This window comes from Solanum verrucosum, unplaced genomic scaffold (assembly GCF_900185275.1).
Source record: "Solanum verrucosum unplaced genomic scaffold, falcon-dt-bn FXZP01001038.1, whole genome shotgun sequence".
Lineage (NCBI taxonomy): Eukaryota > Viridiplantae > Streptophyta > Magnoliopsida > Solanales > Solanaceae > Solanum > Solanum verrucosum.
In genome coordinates, this window is record NW_026020284.1 from 99268 (window position 1) to 126153 (window position 26886).

The following is a 26886-nucleotide window of genomic DNA, read 5'->3' on the forward strand; positions in this document are numbered from 1 at the left end:
CAACCTTAAACCATTAGTTAACCCCATGGTAATTAGACCGAATTCATGTGTTAACAACACAAAAACAAAGAATAGCACAATACCAACTACATTAAATCAACACCCAACCCCATTAGAGCACCCCTGAATCATGGGGTTTCAGCTAACCTTCACAAAACGTAAAGAAATTATACCTTTCGTGAAATCAGCCATGGGTAACATGAAATCAATCAATAAAGAGCAAACCCACCTTGGATTCAACTTCAAATTGTAAAATCCAAGTAGAAAGTTATAAAACCCCAAAAGCTTAGAGAAGTATTCTTCAAAGGTAAATAATGTTCTCTATCAATTTCTCTATTTGTTTTCTGAACTACCTTACAATAGATTCTTTGGGTTACTTATACTTTCTCAAAAATTTTCCCAAAAATCTAATTAATGATTGATTCGGTGACATTAGTCGGGCTCGTTGAACTTGCTTGGAGGATCCCCCTTCGCTCTTCAGCTTTCCATGTGATGCTCTAGGCTTCACGGTTTAGAACCTCAATTGGCAAACTTGATTGAGTCGGCCTTTCACAATCGGCAACTAACTGAATACAACCTTAATCCGTCATTTGAGTTTTAAATCTTTGCCTTGCATAGTTTAGCTTTAGGTGAAGATTGTTAAGTCCGCCGTTCTCACTAGGAACATCGCTTTTCCACTGGAGTTCTAGGACCTTCCTTGGTAGTAAAAAGTGTATTTCACTGTCAGATTGGGCAAGGTCATGCTCAGTAGGAAACTCACCCTTCATACTAGGCGATCAACAATGTTCACTTGGCACATCTTTTTGCATTTTTGACCCCTTCTTTCAAACATCAGTCCTTGCCTTATCCACTTGTCTTCATAACTGCAAATCATCAATATTCTATTAGAAAAGGACAAAATTATCCATTGAGGACATTAAATATTGAGCTAAATCAGCTTTAATGATTTCAAATCTACATCTCATCATGCTTGGTCTCCTAAGTCTCTTTTATCTACTTAAATACTCTGCGCTTGGAAGTATATATTACAGTGGACACACGTGCAATGCACATGTCCAGAAATTAGTTAAAAAGGAAATTGTATGATTGGATAGAGTATATATTGTCACTATCTTTAGAAGTTATACCTATGGAAAGTATTGGTGAACTGTGAGTTCAATTGGAAATAAAAATAAAGTGACAACTTTTTACTCAAGCCCAAAGGTTGAGGATCCCTGGCTAATGCGAGGGGCAAAATCCCTATATAAGCTTGTTATACACAAGATGGGCTGAATATTATGAAGAGTAATGAAACCTTTGTAGGAATTAATGGGCTCACTTTATCGCTAGTTCTAATGGTCATTGGGCCATGTGAAGTTTGTTGTCATCACATATCTTGCAGTGGTGGAACCATGTTTATTGAAGGAGGTTTAACCAAATACCTTTTTGAAAAAATATTGTACTATGTATGTAGGTGAAGTATCTTTTTATGTGTACATATGTACTTGTTGAATCCCCTGCACAGAAGATATATATTTTTTGAATCTCCTCTATGAAAATTCTTTCTCCACTAGTATCGTCTTCAAATCTATATTTGTTCTTGGTGCTCAATCATGAGTCTTTATTTCCACTCCATGACATTGGTAAATGATAATATTTTATCCAATTGCAGACATTACTTGTTATTTACAATCCATTACCCCTGATTTTAATTTTAGAGATGTTGACATACTTGTTTTATTCGACCATGAAAAATTCTTGGACATCTGGTGTAGATACAATTAAAATTATTCCTTGTAATGTTCTAGATGAAATTCTACATGTCACTTTTGTTCCATCAATATTTTCAAATATAATCTCTAAAAGCCCACTGCTTGATGGATTGAGGTAGCATTATTGCACAAATTTTGACACCTTTAAAATTGATGCCTCTAATCTCAAATTCTTTTTTATTGGAAGATCAAAATCCATATCTTTCAAGAGCGCTCCTATGCTTGAAAAAGTTACTTTGTGTTTCATTGGACAACTACTTTTGACTGATACATCTCTTGTTTGCTCTAATCTGACAAGGTTCTTTCATTACATGCCTTTGCTTCTGGAATCATTTCTATGCAGTTCAACACTAGAGGTAATACACATTTTTTATCTAATATTAATTATATAAACTTACTATATATATATATCATATCAAAATGATGAATCTGAGTGGTATCTTTAAGTAATTTTTGACAGAGAGTCCCCCGACCACTCTAAACTATATGAAATCTCTCAATATTTCAACATTATCTTTTTAAAACATCGAGGAGGTTTCAGGCATTATTTACTTGATTACAAGTTGTCCCAGATTACAATATCTCAGAACTAAATGTGTCAGCACTCCCTTGTTTTTTCAATTAAGGTGATTGAATATGGTTTCTTCTTCATCTGAACTCGCTTAATTAACAATTCCTCAAAAATTCTTTAAGACCATGTTTTGAATATGTTTGTACCTATTGCACAATTGTTAAGATCCTAATCATTCTCGTACGGTGCTGTGACACTTTAAAGAGTTCATGTGAACAAGTTTATCGGTCTTAAGATGGAAATGGATTCATGAAATTTATATAGTATCTGGACCTATACTTGAGGAGATCTTCTTTTGGAATTCTTCATTCGGGCAAACAAATGATTGATGAGATGAAATAATTCCGCAAAGTATCACCTAATGTTGAATTCATATTTGAAGAAGTCGAGTTGGAAGATCGTGTATTAATTACGTGAACCCGAAGAAGTCCTGCCTTGATTTTACTTACATATTATTTTTGTACCATTTCTTGTGCTTTAGTATGCCTATTATGCCCTGTCTGTCCAATCAGTACAAAGGCGCCTAACATAAGATAGGTACCTACAACATTTTTAAATTGAAAAACCACATAAGTTTGTAACATTGGAAATAACAAGCTTATGTTCAACAATCCGATTTATTGTAATTTAGTAAACCATCATTGAGATGTTTGGAGAATAATGAAAATCAGGTGGTTATACCAATTAATAACAATATAAACTCACTTGAATTTATAGATGGAAGTTCGAGGTCAAGGGGTGCCTTGAATCAAAAAATTTAAGTGGGAGTTTATTATAAGGAAGTTTTGATATGATCCTATTTATGTACTGAATTGGGACAAGGGTATCTCCCGATATATGTATGGGGCTAGGAAACCAATAATTTATCAAATCAAGGTCTACAAGTCTAGTTTCCAATGCACAAAATTATTCGTCAATAAGATATCATTGTAGAGAACTATGACCATTTTACCGCATACTGTCCAGGAAAACTGGATCACGGATCCATTTCGGATTTGGCCACCTTTAAAAGGAACTTTTTGACTTAACAAAAAGATAACTTTCACATTTTCTCAGAATAAAAACGTCTAGGAGCCATTTCGTAATGACCCGGAAGGTCATTTTTGTAAATTTTCACAAAAACATCATTTTACCCCTCCTATATAAACCCCAAGCTATTTCTAATTGGATTTTAAAATTTGTTTCGAGCTTTGAGTAACAAGTTGTGAATCATGTAAGTTTTTGTGTTTTAACAGGCTGAAGTTATTAAAAAATGGTTTTCTGTATCTTTTGGAGTTTCGAGTGTTGGAATAGAGTTTAGTCGATTCCATCAGTTCCCGTATGTGGAAATTGGTCTAAGAGAATTGTTGTTTTTCATATTCTAAGTCTTTTTGAGGATTTGAGGTCCTAAGTGGGAAAATAGTGAAATTTTAGCCTATGGGTTGACTTCAATAAGCATTCGGGGTTCGAATGCTCAAATCAAAATTCATAGAGTTCTGTTGGATTTGGCAGATGATTTTAGGCCTAGGTGAGGAGTTGGTTGAGTTTTCAGAGGTCCTGAGCTTGATTTGGCCTTTTTAGGCATTATATTCATTTCTTGTGACTTTCACAAGTTGTGGGTCAAGGAGACCTCAAATTTGTATTTTGATGGTTCCATTGATTTCGGAACATCGAGTATAATCGAGTTGCATATATGGTTTGTGGGTACGAGGTTTCGAATAAATTTCAAGTGTCCATTCGGTGTTTTGAGAGTTGACTGATTTTTCTAGCGCCTAAGGATTGTTATGTCTCGCGTTTGCAGAGGGTCGGCAGCTTTCACAACCCTCACAAAAGCGAATGTTTGACCACTAAAGTGAAGGTCAAAATTTATGAAGGGTTCGCTTACGCAAAATTGTGGTCACTTTAGTGATGTTCGATTAAGCGAACCAAGGTCTCTTATGCTAAATCATTTGGGTAAGTCTTCGTGACCCTGAAACTTCTATTCCCGTTGATTATTTGTGGCTTTTACTATCAAAACTTGAGATATTGATTGGCAAATGACAATGTTTTTTAAGAACTTGAATTCCAAAGCAAAATGGTGATTGTGAACTGATTTTCACTCTTTATTCTAAATTGTTTTCACCAATGAGTTCCAAATACTTTGGTTAACATTTTCAAGTAAAGATTTTCGGATTCAAACCTCATTTTTTAAATTGAGTTTTTGAGTTGATTTGACCTATTTTTCTAAGTGTATGTTATGGGTGTTGTTATTTTCAGAATCTTATTATGAATACTTGATTGAATTAGATTATGTGGCTTTGGACATTGTTCGGAAAGGAAAGTCTCAAGTCTTGTTTGACTTTTGATTAAATTGAGGCAACTGACTTCTATAAACCTTGTAAAACATGTAGAATCTTGTACTTCCCTTCATTGTGTGTGTTGGGGAGTAATGAGAATGACATGATTGGTTCAATTATTCCACATGATTAATCTTAATGATTAAAAAGGGGATTAATGAAAAAGGTGACTTGTTGATGGTTGTGCTTTGTGAAATACATTGTTATGGACCGTAATTTGTTGAATGATGAAATGATTTGATTGCATCACTGTGGACTTGAATTGCTTGAGTTTATTGTCTCTTCTTTACGGTGTGAAATTGCTTATTTGCAATTTTTTATGTGCACTGGTGATGATGCTGAAGGAAAATTGTTTCGGCAAGTGAAACTATATAAAGCAGAAGAGTGAGGCTGTTCAAGGTGAGGCTCAAGATGAGTCTCTATCATAGACTTCCCCGACCCCTCCATCGCCAGAAGAACTAAGGAGGGAAGCTGCACCTCAAGAACCCCCTATTAATGCTACCGAGCAAGATTTGAGAAATGCAATCCAATTGTTGACTCGTATAACTGCTGGCCACGGCCAAAGGCAAGAAGGTCCAATTGCGGGTATTAGTAGTGTAGATAGAGCGGCTGGCAAGCGCATACGTGATTTCCTTAATTTGGGCCCTCCATCATTCACCGGGACAGATCCTAATGAAGATCCACAAGACTTTATAGATCAGATCCAACACACTTTCGATGTTATGCATGTAAGTGGTAAAGAAGCGCTCGAGCTAGCAGCATATAGATTAAAAGGTGTGGCAATATTGTGGTATGAAGCTTGGAAGCAATCCAGGGGAACAGATGCACCTTCAGCTATATGGAAAGAGTTCAAAAAGGCATTCCTTGACCATTACCTGCCATTGGAGATCCGAGAGGCCCGTGCGGATCAGTTCTTAAATCTCCACCAAGGAAGTATGAGCGTGAGAGAGTACAGTCTCAAATTTAATTCCTTGGCCAGGTATGCTCCTAATGTAGTTGCTACTATGGGGGATAAAGTTCATCGATATGTGGATAGATTAGATTCATATCTGGTTAGAGACTGTACCATTGCTTCATTGAATAAATATATGGATATAGCAAGGATGCAAGCTTTTGCACAAAAGTTAGAGGATCAAAGGCAAAGAAGAAGGACACAAGAGTCAGAAATAGGGCATTCTAAGAGGGCCAGATCTATGGGGCAGTTTACACCATCCCAAGGTGAGTTTAGGCCTAGGTTCTTTAACAGACCGCCTAGGCCATCATCTTCCTACCCTACAGCTAGTACCCCACCTCAATTTCAAGGGTCTAGGGGCAATCAATTTGGGCAAAGAGGTGAAAGTCAAGGTTCACGAACAGCGGGATACCAAGACCAGGGAAGTATGAGCCAATCAAGACCTCCTCGAGAGTTTTGTAAACAATGTGGAAGGAATCATTTAGGTGCATGTCGGTTTGGGACAAATGCTTGTTTTTGGTGTGGTACACCAGGTTATATGATGAGAAATTGCCCTCATAGAGGTGTGGGTGGTGTGGCACAACCTAGTAGGTCAGTTGTTGCATCCTCGTCATCAGCACCTTCTTTAGGTAGAGGACAGATGCCTACTGGTCGTGGTAGAGGAGCTAGGGGAGCAGCTAGTTCTAGTGGAGTTCAGAATCGCACATATGTTCTCGGGGATCGACAAAATTTGGAAGCCTCGCCGGATGTGGTTACAGGTACATTGTCCATCTTTTCACATATTGTATATGTATTAATTGATCCGGGGTCTGCACTATCATATGTTACTCCATTGATTGCTGAAAAGTTCAAAAGAACACCAGAATTATTAGTGAAGCCATTTGAGGTGTCTACACCGATTGGTGACTCTATTATAGCTAGAAGGGTTTATCGTAATTGCATTGTAATTGTTTGTGATCGTGATACGTTGGCTGACCTTGTTGAGCTAGAAATGGTGGATTTTGATGTTATAATGGGTATGGATTGGTTAGCTTCTTGTTATGCCACGGTAGATTGCCGAACGAAGACGCTGTATTTCCATTTTCCAAAAGAGGCCGTTCTTGAATGGAAAGGTAATATTGGGACATCAAGAGGTATATTTATTTCCTATTTTAAGGCAAACAAGATGATGTCCAAAGGATACATATGTCATCTAGTGAGAGTGAGAAATATAGATGCGGAACCACCAACTCTTCAATCCATTCCAGTGGTAAATGAATTTCCCAATGTATTTCCTGAAGATCTTCCGGGTTTGCCTCCAGAACGAGAAATAGAGTTTGGTATTGATGTGATTCCAGATACTCAACCTATATCCATCCCTCCATATAGAATGGCCCCGGCAGAATTACGGGAGTTGAAGGAGCAATTAAAAGACTTATTAAAAAAAGGATTCATAAGGCCTAGTATGTCCCCATGGGGAGCACCAGTTTTATTTGTACGCAAGAAAAATGGCTCATTAAGAATGTGTATCGATTACCGGCAGTTGAATAAGGTAACGATTAAGAACAAATATCCCATCCCTAGAATTGATGATTTGTTTGATCAGTTACAAGGTGCTAAGTGTTTTTCAAAAATTGACCTGAGGTCGGGTTATCACCAAGTGAGGGTCAAAGACGAAGATATACCCAAGACAGCTTTCCGAACACGATATGGTCATTTTGAGTTTGTAGTCATGTCATTCGGACTAACGAATGCACCTGCAGTTTTTATGGATTTGATGAATAGGGTGTTCAAGCCATTTTTAGATGTGTTCGTGATAGTATTCATAGATGACATTTTGGTGCATTCAAGATCGGAAGAGGACCATGCTAATCACCTGCGACAGGTGTTACAAATTCTTCGTGAGCGTAAGTTGTATGCAAAGTTCTCTAAATGTGAGTTCTGGTTAAAATCAGTGGCATTCCTAGGTCATGTTGTATCCGATGAAGGAATAAGGGTTGATAATCAGAAGATAGAAGCGGTGAAAAACTGGCCAAGACCTACAACGCCTACGGAGATCCGTAGTTTCCTTGGATTGGCAGGTTATTACAAAACGTTCGTTGAAGGATTCTCTTCCATTGATGCACCCTTAACAAAGCTAACACACAAAGAAACCAAGTTTCAGTGGAGTGATGAATGTGAAAGAAGGTTCCAAGAGCTGAGGAATAAATTAACTTCAACACCGGTATTGGTACTTCCAGAAGGAACAGAAGGGTATGCAGTCTATTGTGATGCTTCGGGGGTGGGCCTAGGATGTGTTTTAATGCAGCATGGTAAGGTAATAGCTTACGGCTCAAGGCAGCTGCGGCCACATGAGAAAAATTATCCAACACATGATCTAGAACTAGCCGCAGTTGTATTTGCTTTGAAGATATGGCGCCACTACTTGTATGGAGTTCATGTTGACATATAAACTGATCACAAGAGTTTGCAATATATCTTTAAGCAAAAGGACCTAAATCTGAGGCAGCGAAGATGGCTAGAGCTATTAAAAGATTATGACATTGATATCTTGTATCATCCCGGGAAAGCAAATATAGTAGCTGATGCCTTAAGTCGTAAAATAATGACAAGCATCTATGGGCGGTCTTTGGAAAGACAAGGAATAACTAAGGATCTATGTCAACTAGCTAGCTTGGGGGTTCGGCTTCTTGAATCTCCTGACAAAGGGGTTATTGTGCAAAATGCGGCAGAATCCTCATTAGTAGTAGAAGTGAAAGAGAAGCAGTACACGGATCCTATTCTATTAAAGCTTAAGGAGAATGTACAACAGGGTATGACAAAGGCATTTGAGCTTACGCAAGAGGGAGTACTTCGATGTCAAAACAGATTGTGTGTACCTAATGTAGATGAATTAAGAAAGAGGATTATGATGGAAGCGCATCATTCGAGATATTCTGTCCATCCGGGGTCAACTAAAATGTATCATGACTTAAAAGAAATGTATTGGTGGGGGGACATGAAGAAGAACATTGCGGAATTCGTGGCTCAATGTCCAAATTGTCAACAAGTGAAAGTAGAGCACCAAAAGCCCGGAGGTTATATGCAGTGTATAGAACTTCCAATTTGGAAGTGGGATATGATCAATATGGATTTTGTCACTGGTTTGCCTCGTTCATTTCGGAAGTTTGATTCTATATGGGTAATTGTTGATAGACTGACCAAATCAGCGCACTCTTGCCGGTCAAGACTACTTATACAGTTGAGGAATATGCGAGGTTGTATATTAAAGAGATACGTCTACATGGAGTGCCAATCTCTATTATATCTGATAGGGGAGCTCAATTCACTGCAAATTTTTGGAAGTCATTTCAGAAGTGTTTAGGAACACAAGTGAATTTAAGTACAGCCTTTCACCCTCAAACAGATGGTCAGGCAGAGCGTACAATTCAAACACTCGAGGATATGCTGCGAGCTTGTATATTGGACTTCAAAGGTAGTTGGGATGATCATTTGCCATTGATCGAGTTTGCATACAACAATAGCTACCATTTAAGTATTAAAATGGCACCTTATGAAGCTTTATATGGAAGAAAATGTAGATCCCCAATTGGCTGGTTCGAAAAAGGTGAAACCACCTTATTTGGGCCAGATCTTGTTCATCAAGCTATGGAAAAAGTCAAAGTGATACGGCAGCGGCTAGAAACAGCTCAAAGTCGACATAAATCATATGCGGATGTTAGAAGGAGAGGACTAGAATTTTCTATGAGGGATTGGGTGTTCTTGAAGGTGTCACCAATGAAAGGGGTAATGAGGTTTGGTAAAAAAGGAAAATTGAGTCCACGCTATATAGGGCCATATAAGATTATTCGAAGAGTTGGCCAAGTAGCCTACGAGTTAGAGCTACCACAAGAGCTTTCATCAGTTCATCCGGTGTTTCATGTCTCGATGCTACGAAAATGCATAGGTGACCCATCTCATATTACTCCTACTGAAGATGTACAGGTTACGGGAGATCTCACTTATGAAGAAGTTCCCATTGCTATTCTGGATCGACAAGTTAGGAAGTTAAGAAATAAAGAAGTAGCTTCTGTAAAAGTATTATGGAGGAACCAACAAGTAGAAGAAGTTACATGGGAAGCGGAAGAAGCAATGAAATTGAAGTATCCTCATCTCTTTGAGATCCATGAGAAGGATGAAAATGCTTAGTCTAGACGCTGACAAGTAAGTATAAGTCTATTTGTATTATGTGATTAATAGTAGCACTAACTTAGGCTTGAACTTGTTTGGGCTGGATAACCATGCTAACATTCGAGGACGAATGTTTTTAAGGGGGAAAGAATGTAACAACCTGTATTATGCGTATGCTAGTTCTATTCACGTGATACTTGACATAGCCTTATAGTATAGGTGAGGGACCGTGCTTCTTATATGATTAGTGTTGGTTTAAACTAGCTAGCTCGCAAGGTGATGTAACACCTTGCACGTTTCAGCATGTGTATTGCAAGTTAGCTCCGACGGAAGTATTTAAACTAGAGGTAGTAATGTGGTAATTGGGCCAAATGCACTACCACTTACTTGCATTAATTTGGCCCAAGTTGAGTAGAAGGATAAGGGAAAAATGGACAGCCAAGGCCCAATAGTCTTAAGTCCAAAAAGGCCCAAGTGAAAAGTCCAAATAGGTGGACCACCTACTTGCATTAATTATGGCCCAAATTGACATGAATAGAGGGATAATTAGGAGTAGGGCCCAACAAGTGCTGAAGTTCCCAAAAGCCCAAGTTAAAAGGCCAAGTAGGTGGGTCACCTAGTTGACAATATATGGCCAAAATTAGTCAAGAAATTCGGCCATTACACCTCCTTTTTAAAGGGATAAAGATCAGATCTTTTGCTTCATTTTTAACTTGCAAAATTTTCAGATTTCTTAAGTTTCTCTCTTGGTCTCTCTTGGCTTCAATCAACAGCCCTACAAAACCTTGGTTCCTTGAGTATTGCCTCATTTTCAAGTAAAAGTTTGAAGGAGAGTTTCAGTTCTTGGAGTACAACTTTAGAGGATAAATTCCTAGAAACTAAGGTAAGACTACTACCCATTTTTTTTCCTCTCTTTAAATACAGATTTAGGGTGGAGAATTTTGTATATATTTATCAAGAACTAATGGATGGTGATAAATCTTTGAGTTAATATTTTCCTATTATGCTGAAAGATTTTTAGGGATTAATAGTGGCTGCCTTATGTATATTGTTGTTGGGGGCTGTTTGGGTATCTTGGAAAAGGATGTATGAAGTTGTATTAATGTATAGAAGAAGGGTGTAGTGGTTCACCATTGGTGCAAGGGTTGTATGGGCCTACTTTCCGTCAAGTGTTAACTACTGTTTTTAGGGCCTTGATTAGCTGCTGACATTAGCTTAATTGTGACTTATATTGTAGATTAGCATCCAAGAAGGGAGGTTGAATTGTGACAGTGGTATTGGTCAGAAAATAAGGTATGTAGGGCGATTCAATTCCATATTCCTTGGCATGAAATATGATACTTGCGATTAATGTCAATAAGTGAATTTCCTAAGTTCTATTCCTAGTAAAGGAAACGTAGTGGCAACGTACGATATCCAAATAGCTAACAATATCCCCCCTCCTAAGTGTACATAATTACTTAGTTACACGTTCAGTACTCTATAGTCAATCGAAGTCAATTGTGTCATTCAAGCTCTCAAGTAATGCATTAATGTTACATAACTCCTTATATTGTAGCTACTGTCCTAAAGTATTATTTTCATGTCTCCTACTACTGTCTCGTATTTCCAAATCTCAAAAATGATTGTGACTAGCAAAACAACAATCTCAAGGATTAAAGAATCTAAGTGAAGCAATTTGTATAACTATGGGTGGTAGCTCAGGGGCGAAAGCCTAGCATGGGCCGATCCCAATGGGTATAGAAGGGTGGCAGCTCAGGGGCAAAAGCCTAGCATGGGCCGATCCCGATTTGTGCAATGTTGAGGACCGCATCCCAGGGGTTAAAATGCCTAGCATGGGTCATCCTCTTCTACCACTGATCAGCTGGTCACTTATATCACATGCGTTATAAAGATCATAACATACATAAAGGTAAAGACAAGAATGTAACATACATGACCCCACCAGAGTTAACAGAGGCAGCCTCCTATTCTGATTTATGCACTTATACGTTGATACCTGGTTTCGTTTGAACTCTTATTTTTATATATGTAGTTGCCTTACATATTCAGTACACTTTTCGTACTGACGTCCCTCGCGGGGGACGCTGCATTTCATGCTGCAGGCACAGGTACTCTCGCTAGTAGACCCCCTCACTAGGAGCATACGACACTCAACTACTTTTGGTGAGCTCCGGGTTGCTTCGGAGCTTTACTGAGCCCTTGGTAGACTCATTTTGGTATTGTATCGTAGCTAGGGGTAAGGCGGGGTCTGTCCCGACCTACTCTAAGGGTTTCTATCTTTTAGAGGCTTTGTAGACTTATGTATATTGTTCAGTTGCATCTTAACAAGTTGTGGCCTCAATGGCCAAGTCTTGTATATAAGTTTTGGGTCTACTTATGTCGGTTCATATCGTTGTGTCCCTGGCGAACTTGTCACGAAACTTTCATAGTTACATACATAGTAAGCACAGGTCACATGTTGGTTCTCTCGGGCCGTTAGGGCATCGAGTACCTGTCCGTCTTAATGGGATTTGAGGCGTGACAGTAATTATATAAAGCTGAAGGGAAATGGTTCCGTCTACTGAAATTGGGCCAAAGGGAAAGTTTTCGACAAGTGATATTATATAAAGCCTATGCGAAATGGTTTTGGCTAGTGATATTGTATAGATGGGAAATGGTTTTGGTAAGTGCTTGACAATTTTGATTTGATGAAATTGATACTTGAGATGATCTACTTGATACATGTGATTGATCTACTTTATACTTGTGATTGATCTACTCTATAAGTGTGATTGATCTACTTGACACTTTTGATTGACATGTGTGATACTAGTTGGTTGTTGAGCTATGACTTTTTGGACTGTGATTGTAAAGTCTTATGAACTGTGTATTGTAAAATTGATAGGTAGGACTAGTTTCTATGCATGTTGTTGATCCGGTTAGGTTGGATAAAAGAAGTACTTGTATTCTAGCCTAGTTTAACCTTGTTTAGTAGGTTGCTTGTTGAATACCGTGTGGTTTTGTACTCTCTCCTTGCTTCTACACTTGTGTAGATTCCGAGCCCGAATCTGTGTGACCTTTTTCTTTTATCTATTTCTGAGTGTTTCTGAGGATACATTGAGAGGTAGTTGTTTGTCATCCCTGTGGGCCCTCTTTATCCTTACTTTAAGTTTTATTCTATTCGTGAAATAAAGACATTATTAAGACTTGTATTATCTTTCAAATTATGTATTATTATACAAGTGAATTGTTGTAACACCCCAGAAAATATTGAGCTAAGACTCGAACCATTCTTCGTTGTGAGTAAGATTTTACTGAGGATTTTAATTTTTCTTAAGTGTTAAGGTCACTAGATGTAGCACCTTGAGTTTCAAAAATAACTAAAGAGAATTCATTCAAGTCATTCAGAAGTTTTTTTAAGTTTTGGGTCAACTTCAAACGACCATAACTTTTAGCACAATCTTAGTTAGATAGCCTATAAGATATCAAATGAAAGGTCACTGGGTCCTCTTTCCAACGCCACCGAGTTTGCTAAATTTTGAGCTCGTATGAGGGATATATGCCCGTTTGAAGTCTCCCTGTCCAGTTAAGGAAAGTTAGTAAAAAATGTGAGGGGTATTTTGTTCTTTCCTTACCCCATCAGATTAAAACGTTTTTACTAAGGATTTAGGGGTCTAAACTGATTTGAGATTGAGGAGAATCCATTCATGAGCCTACATTACCATGGAGACCCTTGAGTCGAGTCGTTCATGCCCATAAATTCCACATGAACTCCATAATTTTAGTATCTTTGAGAGGAGTAGTATTTTTAAGTTCTAAGTCCTTATTATTGAGTTCCTAATACTTTTGAGATTATATTCCTAATCATGGGACTACCACATGTTACCCATGAAGGTCCTTGTGTTGAGTAGTTCATGCCCATAAATTTCGCATGAACCCTCTGAGTTGAGCATTCTTGAGATGAGTAGTATCATTGAGTCCTTGAGTTCTGGATTTGTTGAGTTCTGAGTATTGAGTTCTATGTATGGTTATTGAAACTCTTGAATTGAGTCGTTCACATCCATAGTTTGACATGAACCCTATTTTGATAAGTCTTTTACAATTATTCAAAATTTGTTTAAAGGCTTGAGTAAATGAGTATGAGAATGAGTAGAGTCAAGTTTCATTTTCTCTAAAATGATATATGGAAACTAAGTATTCCCGAGAGTAAATATTTTTACATTTAAGAGGAGAGGAAACACCAATTTTTAAAAGAGTTGATGAGCAGTTTTGAGTACTATCTCTTTTAAGAGGAATATTTTGAGTAATAATCTCAAAGGTGAGGAAGAGGACATGTTTTATTCAAAACATATGAACTAAGTTATATTTTTGGGAGTAGTATTGAGCACCGATATGGGGGAGAGTTATAACAACTCACATCCCCCATAAACCATGTAGTTAACATGGGTAGTAAGGGTAATACTTTTTAGATGATTCCTTATTGATTTTTAAGCCTAGACTAGTGGATCCACTTAGGTGAGGAGTTCTGTACCCCGGCAAGGTATAGTACAGTTCTGGAAGCATGGGCGAGATGTTGTATCATCACATAGCTCATAGTGATGGTTGTCGGTTAGAGAATCTCCCAAATAAGAGTTATTATTGTATTTCTACATACAAAAGAGTTTTTGCTGTATTTTTACATACAAAAGAGTTCTTATTGTATTGCCTCTTTTATTGTTGCTTTATCCTTGAGTATCCTGAGTTGAACTATGTTTCAAAGAGTTGAGTATCTTATTATTGAGTTGATTTTAACTAGGTTTCACAGAGTTGAGTTGAGTATTATTGAGTTGAGTTGAACTATGTTTCTTTGAGTTGAGTTGAGTTTAGATGATTGACTGAGTTGGGAAGAGTTGAGTATGTTTCTTCTCCATCAGTTCAAGCTTATGTTTATGCTTTAGAATTCCCCTTACATGCTCGTACATTCCATGTACTGGCGTCATTTGGCCTGCATCTTTTATGATGTTGATACAGGTATTCAGGGTCATCAACTGAGGCTTCGTTGATACCACTTGCAGCTCCAGTCAGCTTTGGTGAGCCTTCTTATATTTCGGAGGACTTCACCTTTATCTTACAATTAGTAGTTTTTGAGATGTCGTGGGTCATGTCCCGATATCCTTCTGTAATAGTAGAGACTTCATAGATAGACAAAGTTTAGTAGTTTTTAGTATGTCTCTTCTTTGAGTTGTTTTTACAAACTCTGCGTTTATCTATTGAGCATTGTTCAGACTATTTCTAAGTTGAGTATTTGAGTTTATTTAATTTAATTCAGTTATAAGCTTATGTATGCCTGAGTTAGTCTTCTGCTTGTAGTCATCCGGGATGACGGTTCACTTGGGGACCAACAATGGTTCTCGAGTGACGTCCATGTCCAGGGTGTAGGCTCGAGTTGTGACACTTGTAATCGTGACAACAAGGTTTTTGGGGTTTTATAGAATGACTAAGACCCCGTTTAGATTGGATTAAAAATGTAGTTTTTAAGTTGAAAATAAAAAGTCAAACTTAAATGACAGTTAAGCCAAAAAATAAAAAGTAGGGGGAGGCCTACTTTTTTATTTTTAACTTATTTTAAATCATTTTTTACATATTTGAAGCTGTTTTTAGCCTTCTCAAACACTTCCTAACTTATTTTATGTCATTATTAACCTATTTTAAGTTATTTAATATTTTCCAAACACTTGCATAAGTCAAAAACTGACTTAAAGTAGATTTGACAAACTTTTAAGCGAATCCAAATACCCTCTCTGTTTCTGCTCTTAGGCTATTATTGTTTTACATTCCGCATTTTTCGTATTCTTGGGTTTGAGGTGGACTTGTGTATGTGGGATTAGATAGCTCCAAGACCTTTGGAGTAAGAAAACACCCTTCTAGTTTGATTCATCCTTGGCTCATATTCAAAGAAATGCTCTCCTCATCGCAAGCTTCGTTTTGTGTTATTTTTTTATCTCTTTTTGTTGTGGTTGAAGGAATTTCATGTGTAGTCTGGGTTTTAAGTTAATTATATGGTTGAGGTAAGATTCTACACCTACTTTGCTTAGAATCTCAATTCTTAAAGTTTGAAATCGATTCCTATGACCTAGGCTTTGTTTTGGTGCATTTTCTTAAAGTTGAAAAATTCGGATGGTGTCAAACTCTCGAATAAGATTGTTATGATTGAAAAATAGAGACCTTTTGTCTGGAGTAAGTTTCCTTGAATCACCTCCCTCGTATTTTTACATTTTTTGTCGCTTTTTTAGTTTTTGTGCCACGAGACGGCGTTTGAGTGTCGTGGCTCTGGTCAACCTAATTGTTGTGAGTTGTTTTGATGTGTGTATTGATTCTATTTGGGGTCGTTTGGTAGCTGGATGAAGTTATGCAAGTATTAGTAATGTGGGTTAAGTTATGCAAGTATTAGCAATGTGGGTATTAGTTATACATGTATTAGCTAGTAATGTGGGTATTAGTTATGCAAGTATCAGTTATGTAGGGTTTAGTTATGTAGGTATTAGTTATGCAGAGTTTAATTATGTTGGTATTGGTTATGTAGGGTTTAGTTATGTAGGTGTTAGTTATGTATGTATTAGTTTTACGGGGTTTAGGTACGTAGAAATTATGTTCGTATTAGTTATGTAGGAATTACAATACATGAGTGAGCTAATTCTTATTTATTAATTTCAAAAATGTTTCGTGATCTAATAAATATTATATCTATTAAAATAAATAACTATCTAAATAACACATTAAATTAAATATATCAATAGCTAAAAACAATAAAATAAATAACAAATAACTTGTAATTAAGTAATTTATTTAGAAGATGATTGAGCTATTAAGTAATTTAAATTAAAGTAAATAACAAATAACTAAAAATAAATTATGACATGTATTGGGAGTGCGTTGTAGAGAAACTAAACGAGGAAATTAATTAAATAATCAAGAAAACAATTAGCAGCCACCGGTTAATTACCACAAAGAAAATAATTAACAATAAATGAAACAACAAAAATAAAAGTTATTAAGAAATTAACAAGACAAAAAAACCCAAACAAAAAACAATGATAGCGCTTCTTTTACATGTATTAATTATTTGATTTATCGTACATTAATATACATTTAAAACTAAATTGATAGGGCTAAATGTGTAATTTACTATTTTAATATATGCTTAAGTAATACCACATAACATATTCACCTTCTTTTCCGCATAACTTATACATTGATTCCGTTGTAAATTATACAAGTATTAATTGTGTAGGATTAAATACAACAAAACACCGTATAAAATTAATACATGAATAATTCTTATACAACATATGAAAACTTACCAACCAAACATTAAACAAAATTAATATATGAATAATTCTTATACAACATATGAAAACTTACCAACCAAACATTAAACAAAATTAATATATGAATAACTTCTATACAATATTTGAAAATTTTCCAACAACGTTGTACAAAATTAATACATGCATAATTTTGATCCTATTTGCAAACCAAACATGGTATAAAATTACTACATGAATAAAAAAGTTATTCATGTATTAGATGTAACTTAAACCAGCTACCAAACGAATCATTAGAGTTATGGAGTAATGGGAGATTGGGGCGCCACCTTTAGGTGTTGCATATAGAGGTTATCAATTGAATGATGTGAAGCACGCCTTGTTAAATTTCGTCGGGAGCTTGCCACTCTTGTGAGAGGATGAAAGAATCGTGTTGTTGTTATAAGCTACTGGTTATTTTGAGATTGTAACTTTGTTTGTTGAGTTAAAAGTGGGTTGGTCGTGATGATGACCTTAATGCCTTATCGAATTGTTATACCTCGTGTTGATTCTCCCATAATTGCAGTACCTTTTGTTTTCTAAGCTTCTTATAGGCAACTTTGGGGATTTAATTAAAAGGTATGTTAAGGTTACTATTTCTCTTTTGGCATGATCCTAATGGCCTAAGCTTGTTATGGCCAGTATATTTTCAATATTTGACTTGTAGTCTTGTTCTATTGTGTTGGTTACCACAATATTGATAATGTGTATTAGTGACACTCTACTCCTTTCATAGTGGCCTAGAAAAGCATGTTGTGATTGTATTTTAATCGATTATTGTCTTCTTGCCGCCTATGAGCTCGTTTTGGCCTTAGCAGACACTAACAGTGTAGGTTTCTTAAGCATACAAATTAATTGTTAAATTGTGCCTACTAGCCAGGTAGACCATGCCTATAGCTAGATGGATTGTGCCTATGGGCCGGTATACCATACCTACGCGCAGGTAGACCGTACCTATGGGATGGGAAGGTTGTACCTACGAGACAACATATATGTATTTTATCATGGAGTCTCAAAAATGCATTGATTCATAAAACATGAATATACAGAAAGTTCATATCATATTATTAGTGGGATTAAGGTAAGGGGCTAGTATGTGTATTTAGCGACTATTTGCGCTCGTTAGGACTTATAGTGATTTTGTTGGGTTTGTACATGTCAGGCTTATAGGGGCTAGGTTATTGCTTCTTATATATTTATATTCTCTTATTGTAGGGAGATAAGGTATTGTACAATTGTTTCACCCTACCCCTTTCATTCGGTCCTTACATTAAGGTTTCAGCTTTTAGTTTATCTTACATGCTCGATATATTATTTTTGTATTGATGCCCTTGTCTTGGACACTACATTCATGCCTGCAAGTCCTAAGCAAGGACAAGACATACTTGTCGAGGAGCACATCCACCTATCTAGTTGATATGCTGACTCCTTTCTTTAGGGGATGCCGAAGTCCCAATTGTTTGCTAGTTTTCTTGTTTATGGTCTTTGGGTAGGTCACGACCCTGTCTCATCCAAGTATTGTATTCATAGAGCCTTTTTGTCTAGTGTGTTAGGTTGTGTAGCCACAATTTTTGGCCATGTTGGCCTTGGTTGTTGGTTGACCGAAATTTTATAGTCATGTGATGTATAGGTTATTGTCATGACTGGTACACCCTAGATGTGACATTTCGTATAAGACCCCGAGAGGCCCTACACAAGCCATATGACATACATATACACAATATAATATAAAAAGTAAACAATCTCATATGAATAGACGAGTTTGACATATATATGCGGAAATCTCTCATAGTCATGGCAAGCCATAAGAAAATGTAACCCATCACCACGTACAACATCCGAAAACTAAAGACATAAGGAAACCAAAGTAAAGATGCGTCCGAAATTTTGTATAGTTTAAGTGTATACTTTTAATTTATTTATTTTTCACTATGTGTTCTTATTAATATTGTGTTTATTCCCTTTTTCCGAAAAATATAGAATATAATAAAATAAAGATTATTACTTTGTTTGTATTTTGTTTGAGCGATGATTTTTAACAGTAATTAATTAACAATTTTCTGTTGATATATGTAATTCTCATTTGATTGTTAAATTATGCTTTTAGCGAATCACAATGATTAACTTTTAATACAAATAATTTAGAGTGTTTCGACCTTACAATAAAATTTAAATGTTTTTGGATAGTTAAATTTTATTTAGTTGAATAGGTAAGAGCATGATTACGTTAATAATAATAATAATAGACATATGTTAAGATTCTAAGATGATTAAGCAAATTCTAGGTGGACATACAAACAAATAAATATTTTGTGGCAAGGTCTAAAAGCATTGCTACCAATACACCACATTAATAAAACAAGACACTTTAAAGTGAATTTTTAATAAATTAAAGAAAGCGGGTAATAAGCCTTATAATAAAGTTCATAAGTATAATATATACATAATTCAATTTAAGCCATATAAAAGTCAATAAAGCAACTGTGCTAGAACCACAGGACTCGAGGGTGCCTAATACCTTCCCCTTGATCAACAGAATTCCTTACCTAAATTTGTAGTTCGCAGACCAATAAAATAAATAGTCAAATTTCCTTTTGATTAGGAATTTAAATAAGGTGACTTGGAACACCAAAACTCCATTCCAAGTGGCAACTCTGAAAAATAAATAATCTGTTTTCAAAATGTAACTTTAATTGGAAAAACACTTTTCCAAAAAATTCGTTTGAAAAAAATAGGGGTGTGACAATATTGATGACTTGTTTGATCAACTTCAGGGTGCATCTCCATTTTTTAAGATTCACCAGCTGATGATTAGGGCATCAGATATCCCTAAGACAGCTTTCAAGACTCGTTGTGGGTAATATGAGTTTCTTATGATGTCTTTTGGCTTGATTAACTCCCCTGCCCCATTTATGGAGCTGATGAATGGAGTGTTTCGACCTTATCTGTATTTATTTGTAATGGTGTTCATTGACGACATCTTGGTATACTCCAAGACTAAGGAGGATCACAATTGACATTTTAGGATTGTAATCCAGAGGTTGAGGGAATAGAAGCTTTATACCAAGTTTTTGAAGTGCAAGTTTTTGCTTGATTTAGTTGTATTTTTGTAACATGTGGTTTCGGGGGATGATATTCAGGTAGATACATACAAGATTGAGGCAGTGAGGGGTTGGACCAGACCTACATCAGTTACTGAGATCCAGAGTTTTGTGAGACTTGTAGGCTATTACAAACGATTTGTTCATAGCTTCTCCAACATTGCATCTCCTTTAGCTAGATTGACTTGATGGAGTGTGAGCTTCCCGTGGTTTGATGAGTTTGAGGAGAGGGATCTAAACTTGAGGTAGCGCAGATGGCTTGAGCTACTGAAGGACTATGACATCACTATCTTGTAGCATTCGGGAAAGGCCAATGTGGTGGCCTATGCTTTGAGTAGGAAGACTTCTAGCATGGGAAATCTTGTCCTCATCTTGTTACAGATTTATGAGGAGACATGTGGTTTTATTGTTTTTATAAAGGCTTGTTCTTCCTTAATTAAGCAGATCTGTGAGCATCAGTTTGATAATGAGAAATTATTTCTCATTCAAGACAAGGGGATGAGAGGGGAAGTCAGAGAAGTTGTCCACGATTCTGATGGTATCTGAGGATTGGGGCAAGATAAGTATGCCCAAGGTGGGCGAGTTTATTAGATTGATTCTTGAGGAGGCCTATTGTTTCCTATATTCCATCCATCCGGGGCTGGCAAATATGTATCATGATTGGAGCCATCACTATTGGTGGTGTGGGATGAAGAGAGATATTGCAGATTTTGTTTTGAGGTGTTTGACTTGTCAACAGGTCAAACGTGAGCACCAACGGATGGAGGTACGTCAAAGAGGATGCCTATTCGTTCTTGGAAGTGGGAATAGATCACTATGGATTTTGTCATGGATTAGCCTACCACCGTGGGTGGTTATGACTCAATTTGGGTGGTTTGTTACAGGTTGACCAAGTCCGCCCATTTCATCCTAGTTCAGATGAAGTATATGACGGAAAAGTTAGCCGAGCTTTATATCAATCAAATTGTGCTACTATATGGAGTCCTGGTTTTTATTATCTCTGGTCAAGGTTCTTTTTCACTTCTCATTTTTGGAAGACATTGCAACATGGCTTGGGTACTCAGTTAGATATGAGTACAACCTTCCTCAAACAAATGGTCTGTACAAGTAAACGATTCAGGTGTTAGAGAACATGCTCTGATCTTGTGTGATCGATTTTAGTGCTAGATGGAATTGATATTTACCCTTAGTAGAGTTTGCGTACAACAACAGTTATGACTCCTGTATTTAGATGGACCTATTTAAGGCATTGTATGACAGACGGTGTAGATCTCCTATAGAATGGTTTGATTCAGCTAAGATGGACTCATTAGATACAAACTTGCTTAGAGATGTTGTGGAGAGGTTTGTATGATCCAGTGTAGGCAACTTGACAGCCCATAGTCGGTAGAAGAGTTACGCAGATTAGAGAATTTGAGCTCTAGTAGTCATGAAGGGTGATTATGTTTGGCTTTGAGTGTCACCCATGAAAGGTGTGATGAGATTTAGAAAGAAGGGTAAGCTTATCCCTAGATTCATTGGACCTTTTGAGATTTTGAGTCAGTAGGAGAGGTAGCCTATAAATAGTCCTTGACACCTAGCTTATCGATTGTGCACCATGTATTTCATTCTCTATGCTTCAAAAGTACATGTCGGATGAGTCCTATGTACTTTATCTTGATTCAGTTGAGGTGCTCCAGCCTTATCGTTTGAGAAAGAGCCTATAGCCATCTTGGATGGGTAGGTCCGAAAGCTTAGGACCAAGAAGATTGCTTCAATGAAAATGCAGTGGAAACACCATTTAGTTGGTAGGGCGACTTGGGAGACAGAGTCAGATATATATGCGTGCCAGATATCCTCAGCTTTTCGAAGCTTCAGGTAATTTCTTTTACTTTTTGTTCAAGGATGAATATGATTTTTAGTGGTGGATAATATAATGACCCAGTTGGTCATTTTAGGAAAGTTGTGTGAATTTACCATTTTTTCTCTCCCTATATCGACCCCGAGTCTTTTATGAATGACTTTTTGAAATTGGTTTCAAACTTTGAGTTTAAAGTTGAGAATTTGGTAAGATTTTAGTTTGAAAGGCTAATATTATTTTTAAAAAAGTGACTTTCAGTGTCTTTTGGAGTTTTGAGTGTCAGAATGGAATTATGTCGATTTCATACGTCCTGAAATGTGGAATCTGGTGTGTGAGAGTTGTCGGTTTCAAATTTGGAGTCTTTTTGAGGATATGAGATACTATGTTGGAAATTGTTGAGAATTTGGCATTTGGGTTGACTTTGGTCATCCTTCTGGATTCAGATGCTCAGGTCAGAATTCAGAGGGTGGGTTTCATTTGGTTTGGGGGATGATTTTAGGCCTAGGTGAGGCTTTGGTAAATTTTGAGAGGCCGTGAGCTTGTTTTAGCCTTTTTAGACATTATGTTAGTTTCGTGTGGTCTTCACGGATGTCGAGTCAAGAAGACCTCACATTCATGTTTCGGTTGTTCCTTTTAATATGGAACGTCGATTATAATAGATTTGTGTATGTGATTTGTATGTATGTGGTTCCGAACGAATCCCGAGGGTTCTTTAAATATTTTGAGAATTGGCTGATTTTGCTAATGTATATGGTCATCGCGATCACGAGGGGTCCTCCGGTTTCGCGACCTTCCATCTGCGAAGGCTAGACTAGTGATGGGGTTCACTTTTGTGAACCATGCGTCATGATCACAAGGATTGTGAAACCGAACCCTGGTTTGCGAAAGCGAAGCCTGAGTTTTTTGTAAGGTTTAGTTAAGAGACTTCAAAGAGGGTTTTTGCCTACCATTTTTGGGATTTAGCCCCATTTTTAATTTTTGAGCTTGGTAAACCCTTGGAGGCGATTTGTGAAAGGATTTCTTGTGCTAAATCATTTGGGTAAGCTTTTGTGATCCTATAACTTCAATTCCCTTTGATTATTTATAGATTTTAACATAAAAAATTTGGACTTTGATGGACAAATGATAAGGTTTTTCAAGAACTCAAGTTCTAAACTGTCATGACCCGAGCCTACACCCTAGACGTGGCCGGCACTCGAGAATCATTTCTGGTCCTCAAGCCAACCCTCATCCAGCTGACTACAAGCGGAGACTAACTCAAGCTTACAAAGCTTAAACACTTAAATAAATTCATTAAACTCAATTACGAATTTTTAACTCAAATGAATAATTCTGAATGAAAATAATATACTCCACTCGCCAAAAAATAGGCAACTTAAGTCTTTAAAACATTTAACAAGATAAATGAAACAGACTTCTCAAACTCTACTGTCTATATATGAAGTCACTAAATGAAAAAGATGGAAGTGGGGTCAAGACCCATGACATTCTGACAAAACTGAAAAGTAAATGAAATCCTCCGGAAGTAAGGAGGCTCACCATAGCTAACTCGAACTCCATGTGGTAACTCGAGCTCCTGTTGATAACCCTGAATACCTGTATCTGCATTATGAAACGATGCAGGTCAAATGGCTCAGTACGAGCATGTAAGGGGAATTCTAAAGCATAAACATAAGCATGAACTTGATAAGATATTCAACTCAGCTCAAAGAAACATAGCTTAACTCAATGATAAGATATTCAACTCAATGAAATAAGGCTCAATTCAATTATAAGAAACTCGACTTGGGATACTCAACTCTGGATACTCAACTCAATATAAAGCAAAATTACATATACAATATATGGAAAGCTTCTAAAATAGTAGAAAGCAACTCAGTGTATTGAAGAATACTATAACAACTCAATTTATATATAATAAAATATAATATAACTCTGTGGGAGTTCCTCTAATCGACAACCATCACAATGAGCTATGTGATGATACACCGTCTCGCCCAGGCTTCCAAAACAGTCCTATAACTTGTCGCATCAACTAAATGGATCCACTAGTCTATGCTAAAAAGCATTAAAGAATCATCTAAAAAGTATGACCCTTTCTACCCACGTCGGCTACATGGTTTATAGAGACTCGAGTTATCTAAACTCGTCCCCATATCGGTGCTCAATACTACTCCCAAAAATATACTCAACTCATATGTTTAAGAACGTAATTTTTTTTGGTTTGAGATTATTACTCAAAAACTAGCTTAAAAGCTCTCTTGGAAATCGGTGTTTCCTCTCTTGTTTAAATGTGAAAACATTTTACTCTTGGAAATACTTAGTTCCCATTTGAAGAAATGAGCTTCACTCTTACTCTTCCTCAACTCAATGCTCAAGTCTTAAAACAAGTTTAAAGCATTTGTAAAAGACTTCTAAAAATAGGGTTGATGCCGAATTATGGACGTGAACGACTCAATTCAAGGTTTTCAATAACCATAGATAGAATTCAACACTTGGAACTCAAGAACTCCATTGATACTACTCATTTTAATAATGCTCAACCCAGAGGGTTCATGCGGAATTATGAGCATGAACTACTCAACTCAAGGACTCAAAGATACTTCTCATATCAAGACGACTTATAGGGTTCATGCGGAGTTATGGGCATGAACTACTCGGCTCAAGGAATTCATGGGTAAATAGTCCCATGATTAGGAATATAATCTCAAATAGGTTAGGAACTCAATACTCAAGACTTAGGACTTAAATGTACTACTCCTCTCAAAGATACTTAACTTATGGAGTTTATGCGGAATTTATGGACATGAACGACTCGACTCGAGGGTCTATATAAAAACATGGAACTCATGGATACAACTCTTCCCATTCTCATACTTACTTTCTCAGAACTTAGTTCAAATCTATAGTTGATCTTAAGGGATTTACAATTTGAACTCAAAAGCTTTCTTGTACTATACTCTTAATTCTCTCATGAATGTGAATATGAATTCAAGAGTTATGGTTCATGATATGAAGGATCTTGTGATGATAAAATAGGCTCATGAATACATTCTCCTCATCCTCATACTCACTTGCTCGATTTCTTGAAACAAGTTATTACAAATTGTAGGAGACTCCTCAAAAAGACTCAATGAAACTTTCTCAAAATGTTCGCAAGAACTCTCAAGACTTAACTCTTAGCTCTACCTTTAATTTGAATTATGAATTCAAGGTTATGATTCATGTTATAAAAAATTTCTAGGTGTTTAGAAGTAGCTTAGAGTAGTTAGAATCGAAAGGGAGTGAAGGTACACTTTAAAAGAACTCAAATGGAGCAACCGACTGCAAACTGGTCGGGGTAGGCGACCCTGGCGCACTGAGTGGCGCGGGGCGCCAGCCCCTAAACTTCAAAACGTAATTTGGGGCGCACTGGCAGGCCCCAACCCAGAAAATCCGACGAATGTTTTTGCTCATTTTCTCACCCTAACTCATCTAGAATCGAATGGTTTCTTCCCCAATCACTTGGATTCGATTACTTAACATAAGTACACTCTAATCTACTCAATACATCCCCAAAACACTCACTTTTATCTCAAGAAATCATCAAAAACCCAACACAACAAGATTTAGGATGAACTTCAAGAACACTTCTCAAGAACTCATCAAGAACTCTAATCTTTCAACTTCAAGAATTAAATTGCCCTGAAAATAACATGATTGGTGTTTGGGTGAACAAACCCAACACTATGGAAGCTTACATACCTCTTAGGGATTAAACCCATGGAAAAAATCCGCAACAAAACTCAAGAACCTCGACGAACGCTTTGACCCTCTCCGCTTTTCTCCTCTTTTTTCTTCTTGAACTCTCAACTAAAACCCTAAGCGTATCTTAGAATTATAAAACTGAACCTAATAGGATTAGACCCTTAAAACCTTACTAAAAATGAATTAAATCTGGTTTGGTGAGGAAAAGACTAGCATACCCCTTACTATTTTCGGGTAACTTTCCTTAACTGGATTGCCTGACTTCAAAAGAGCATATCTCACTCATCCAAACTCGAAACATAGCAAACTCAATGACGCTGAAAATATAATTCAAATAAATTTCATTAGCTATCTTGTATCCCACCTAACTCATCATGTACTAAGAGTTATGGTCATTTAAAGTTGACCCAAAACTCATAACTTAAGCATAACTAGCAAAATCTAAATTTCAGATTTTGCTATTTCCAATTTAGTTCTTTTTGGAACTCAAGGTGCTACATCTAGTGACCTGACCTTAATACTTAAGAAATTTTAAATTCCTTGGTAAAATCCTACTCACAACGAAGGATGGTTCGAGTCTTAGTTCAAAAGTTTTATGGGTGTTACATAAACAAAAATGAAGATTGTGAAATGGTTTTAAGTCCTTTTTCAAAATGGTTTTAACCAATGAATTCTGAAGACCTTCAGTAACATTTTCAAGTGTTGATTTTCAAATTCAAACTTCACTTTTGGAATTGGATTTTTTTGATTGACCCATTTTTTGAAGTATATGTGTTGAGTATTATTGTTTTCGGGAATTTATTGTGAATACTTTATTGATATAGATTGTGTGGCTTTGGACATTGGCCGGAGGGAAAAGACTCAAGTCTTGGAGTGACTAGTTGGTTGAATTAAGGCAAGTCATCTCCTAAACCTTGTAATTTAGTAGAATTTATGTATTTCCTTCATTGTGTGTGTTGGGAGCAATGGGAATGAGGTGAGGGAACAATTATTCTACTCGATTGAGCTTAATAATTTTTTTATGTGTTGATTATAATGCTTGTGAATCACCTTGTGATGGGCCCTATTTGATTGTAATGATGAAATGCTTCATAGCATGAATCTGGACTTGAATTGTTGTCTCTTCTTTATGGCA

General features: G+C 36.7%; 1 protein-coding gene across 1 annotated transcript; it reads left to right on the forward strand.

Annotated features, from left to right (window-relative positions):
• The first annotated feature begins 1969 nt into the window (after positions 1–1969).
• On the forward strand, positions 1970–9756 carry LOC125834232 (uncharacterized). Its single transcript, XM_049513400.1, has 6 exons — positions 1970–2107; positions 5066–7107; positions 7213–7963; positions 8054–8749; positions 8883–9043; positions 9150–9756. The coding sequence occupies exons 1-6, from the start codon at positions 1970–1972 to the stop codon at positions 9754–9756; spliced, it is 4395 nt and encodes a 1464-aa protein (XP_049369357.1).
• Positions 9757–26886: the final 17130 nt, after the last annotated feature.

Coding starts and splice junctions, on each gene's coding strand:
- LOC125834232 (XM_049513400.1), top strand. CDS start 1,970: ATGCTTGAAAAAGTTACTTTGTGTTTCATTGGACAACTACTTTTGACT. Junction 7,108..7,212: donor AGAATGTGTATCGATTACCG/GCAGTTGAATAA, acceptor AATTGACCTGAG/GTCGGGTTATCACCAAGTGA. Junction 7,964..8,053: donor ATCTAGAACTAGCCGCAGTT/GTATTTGCTTTG, acceptor TATATCTTTAAG/CAAAAGGACCTAAATCTGAG.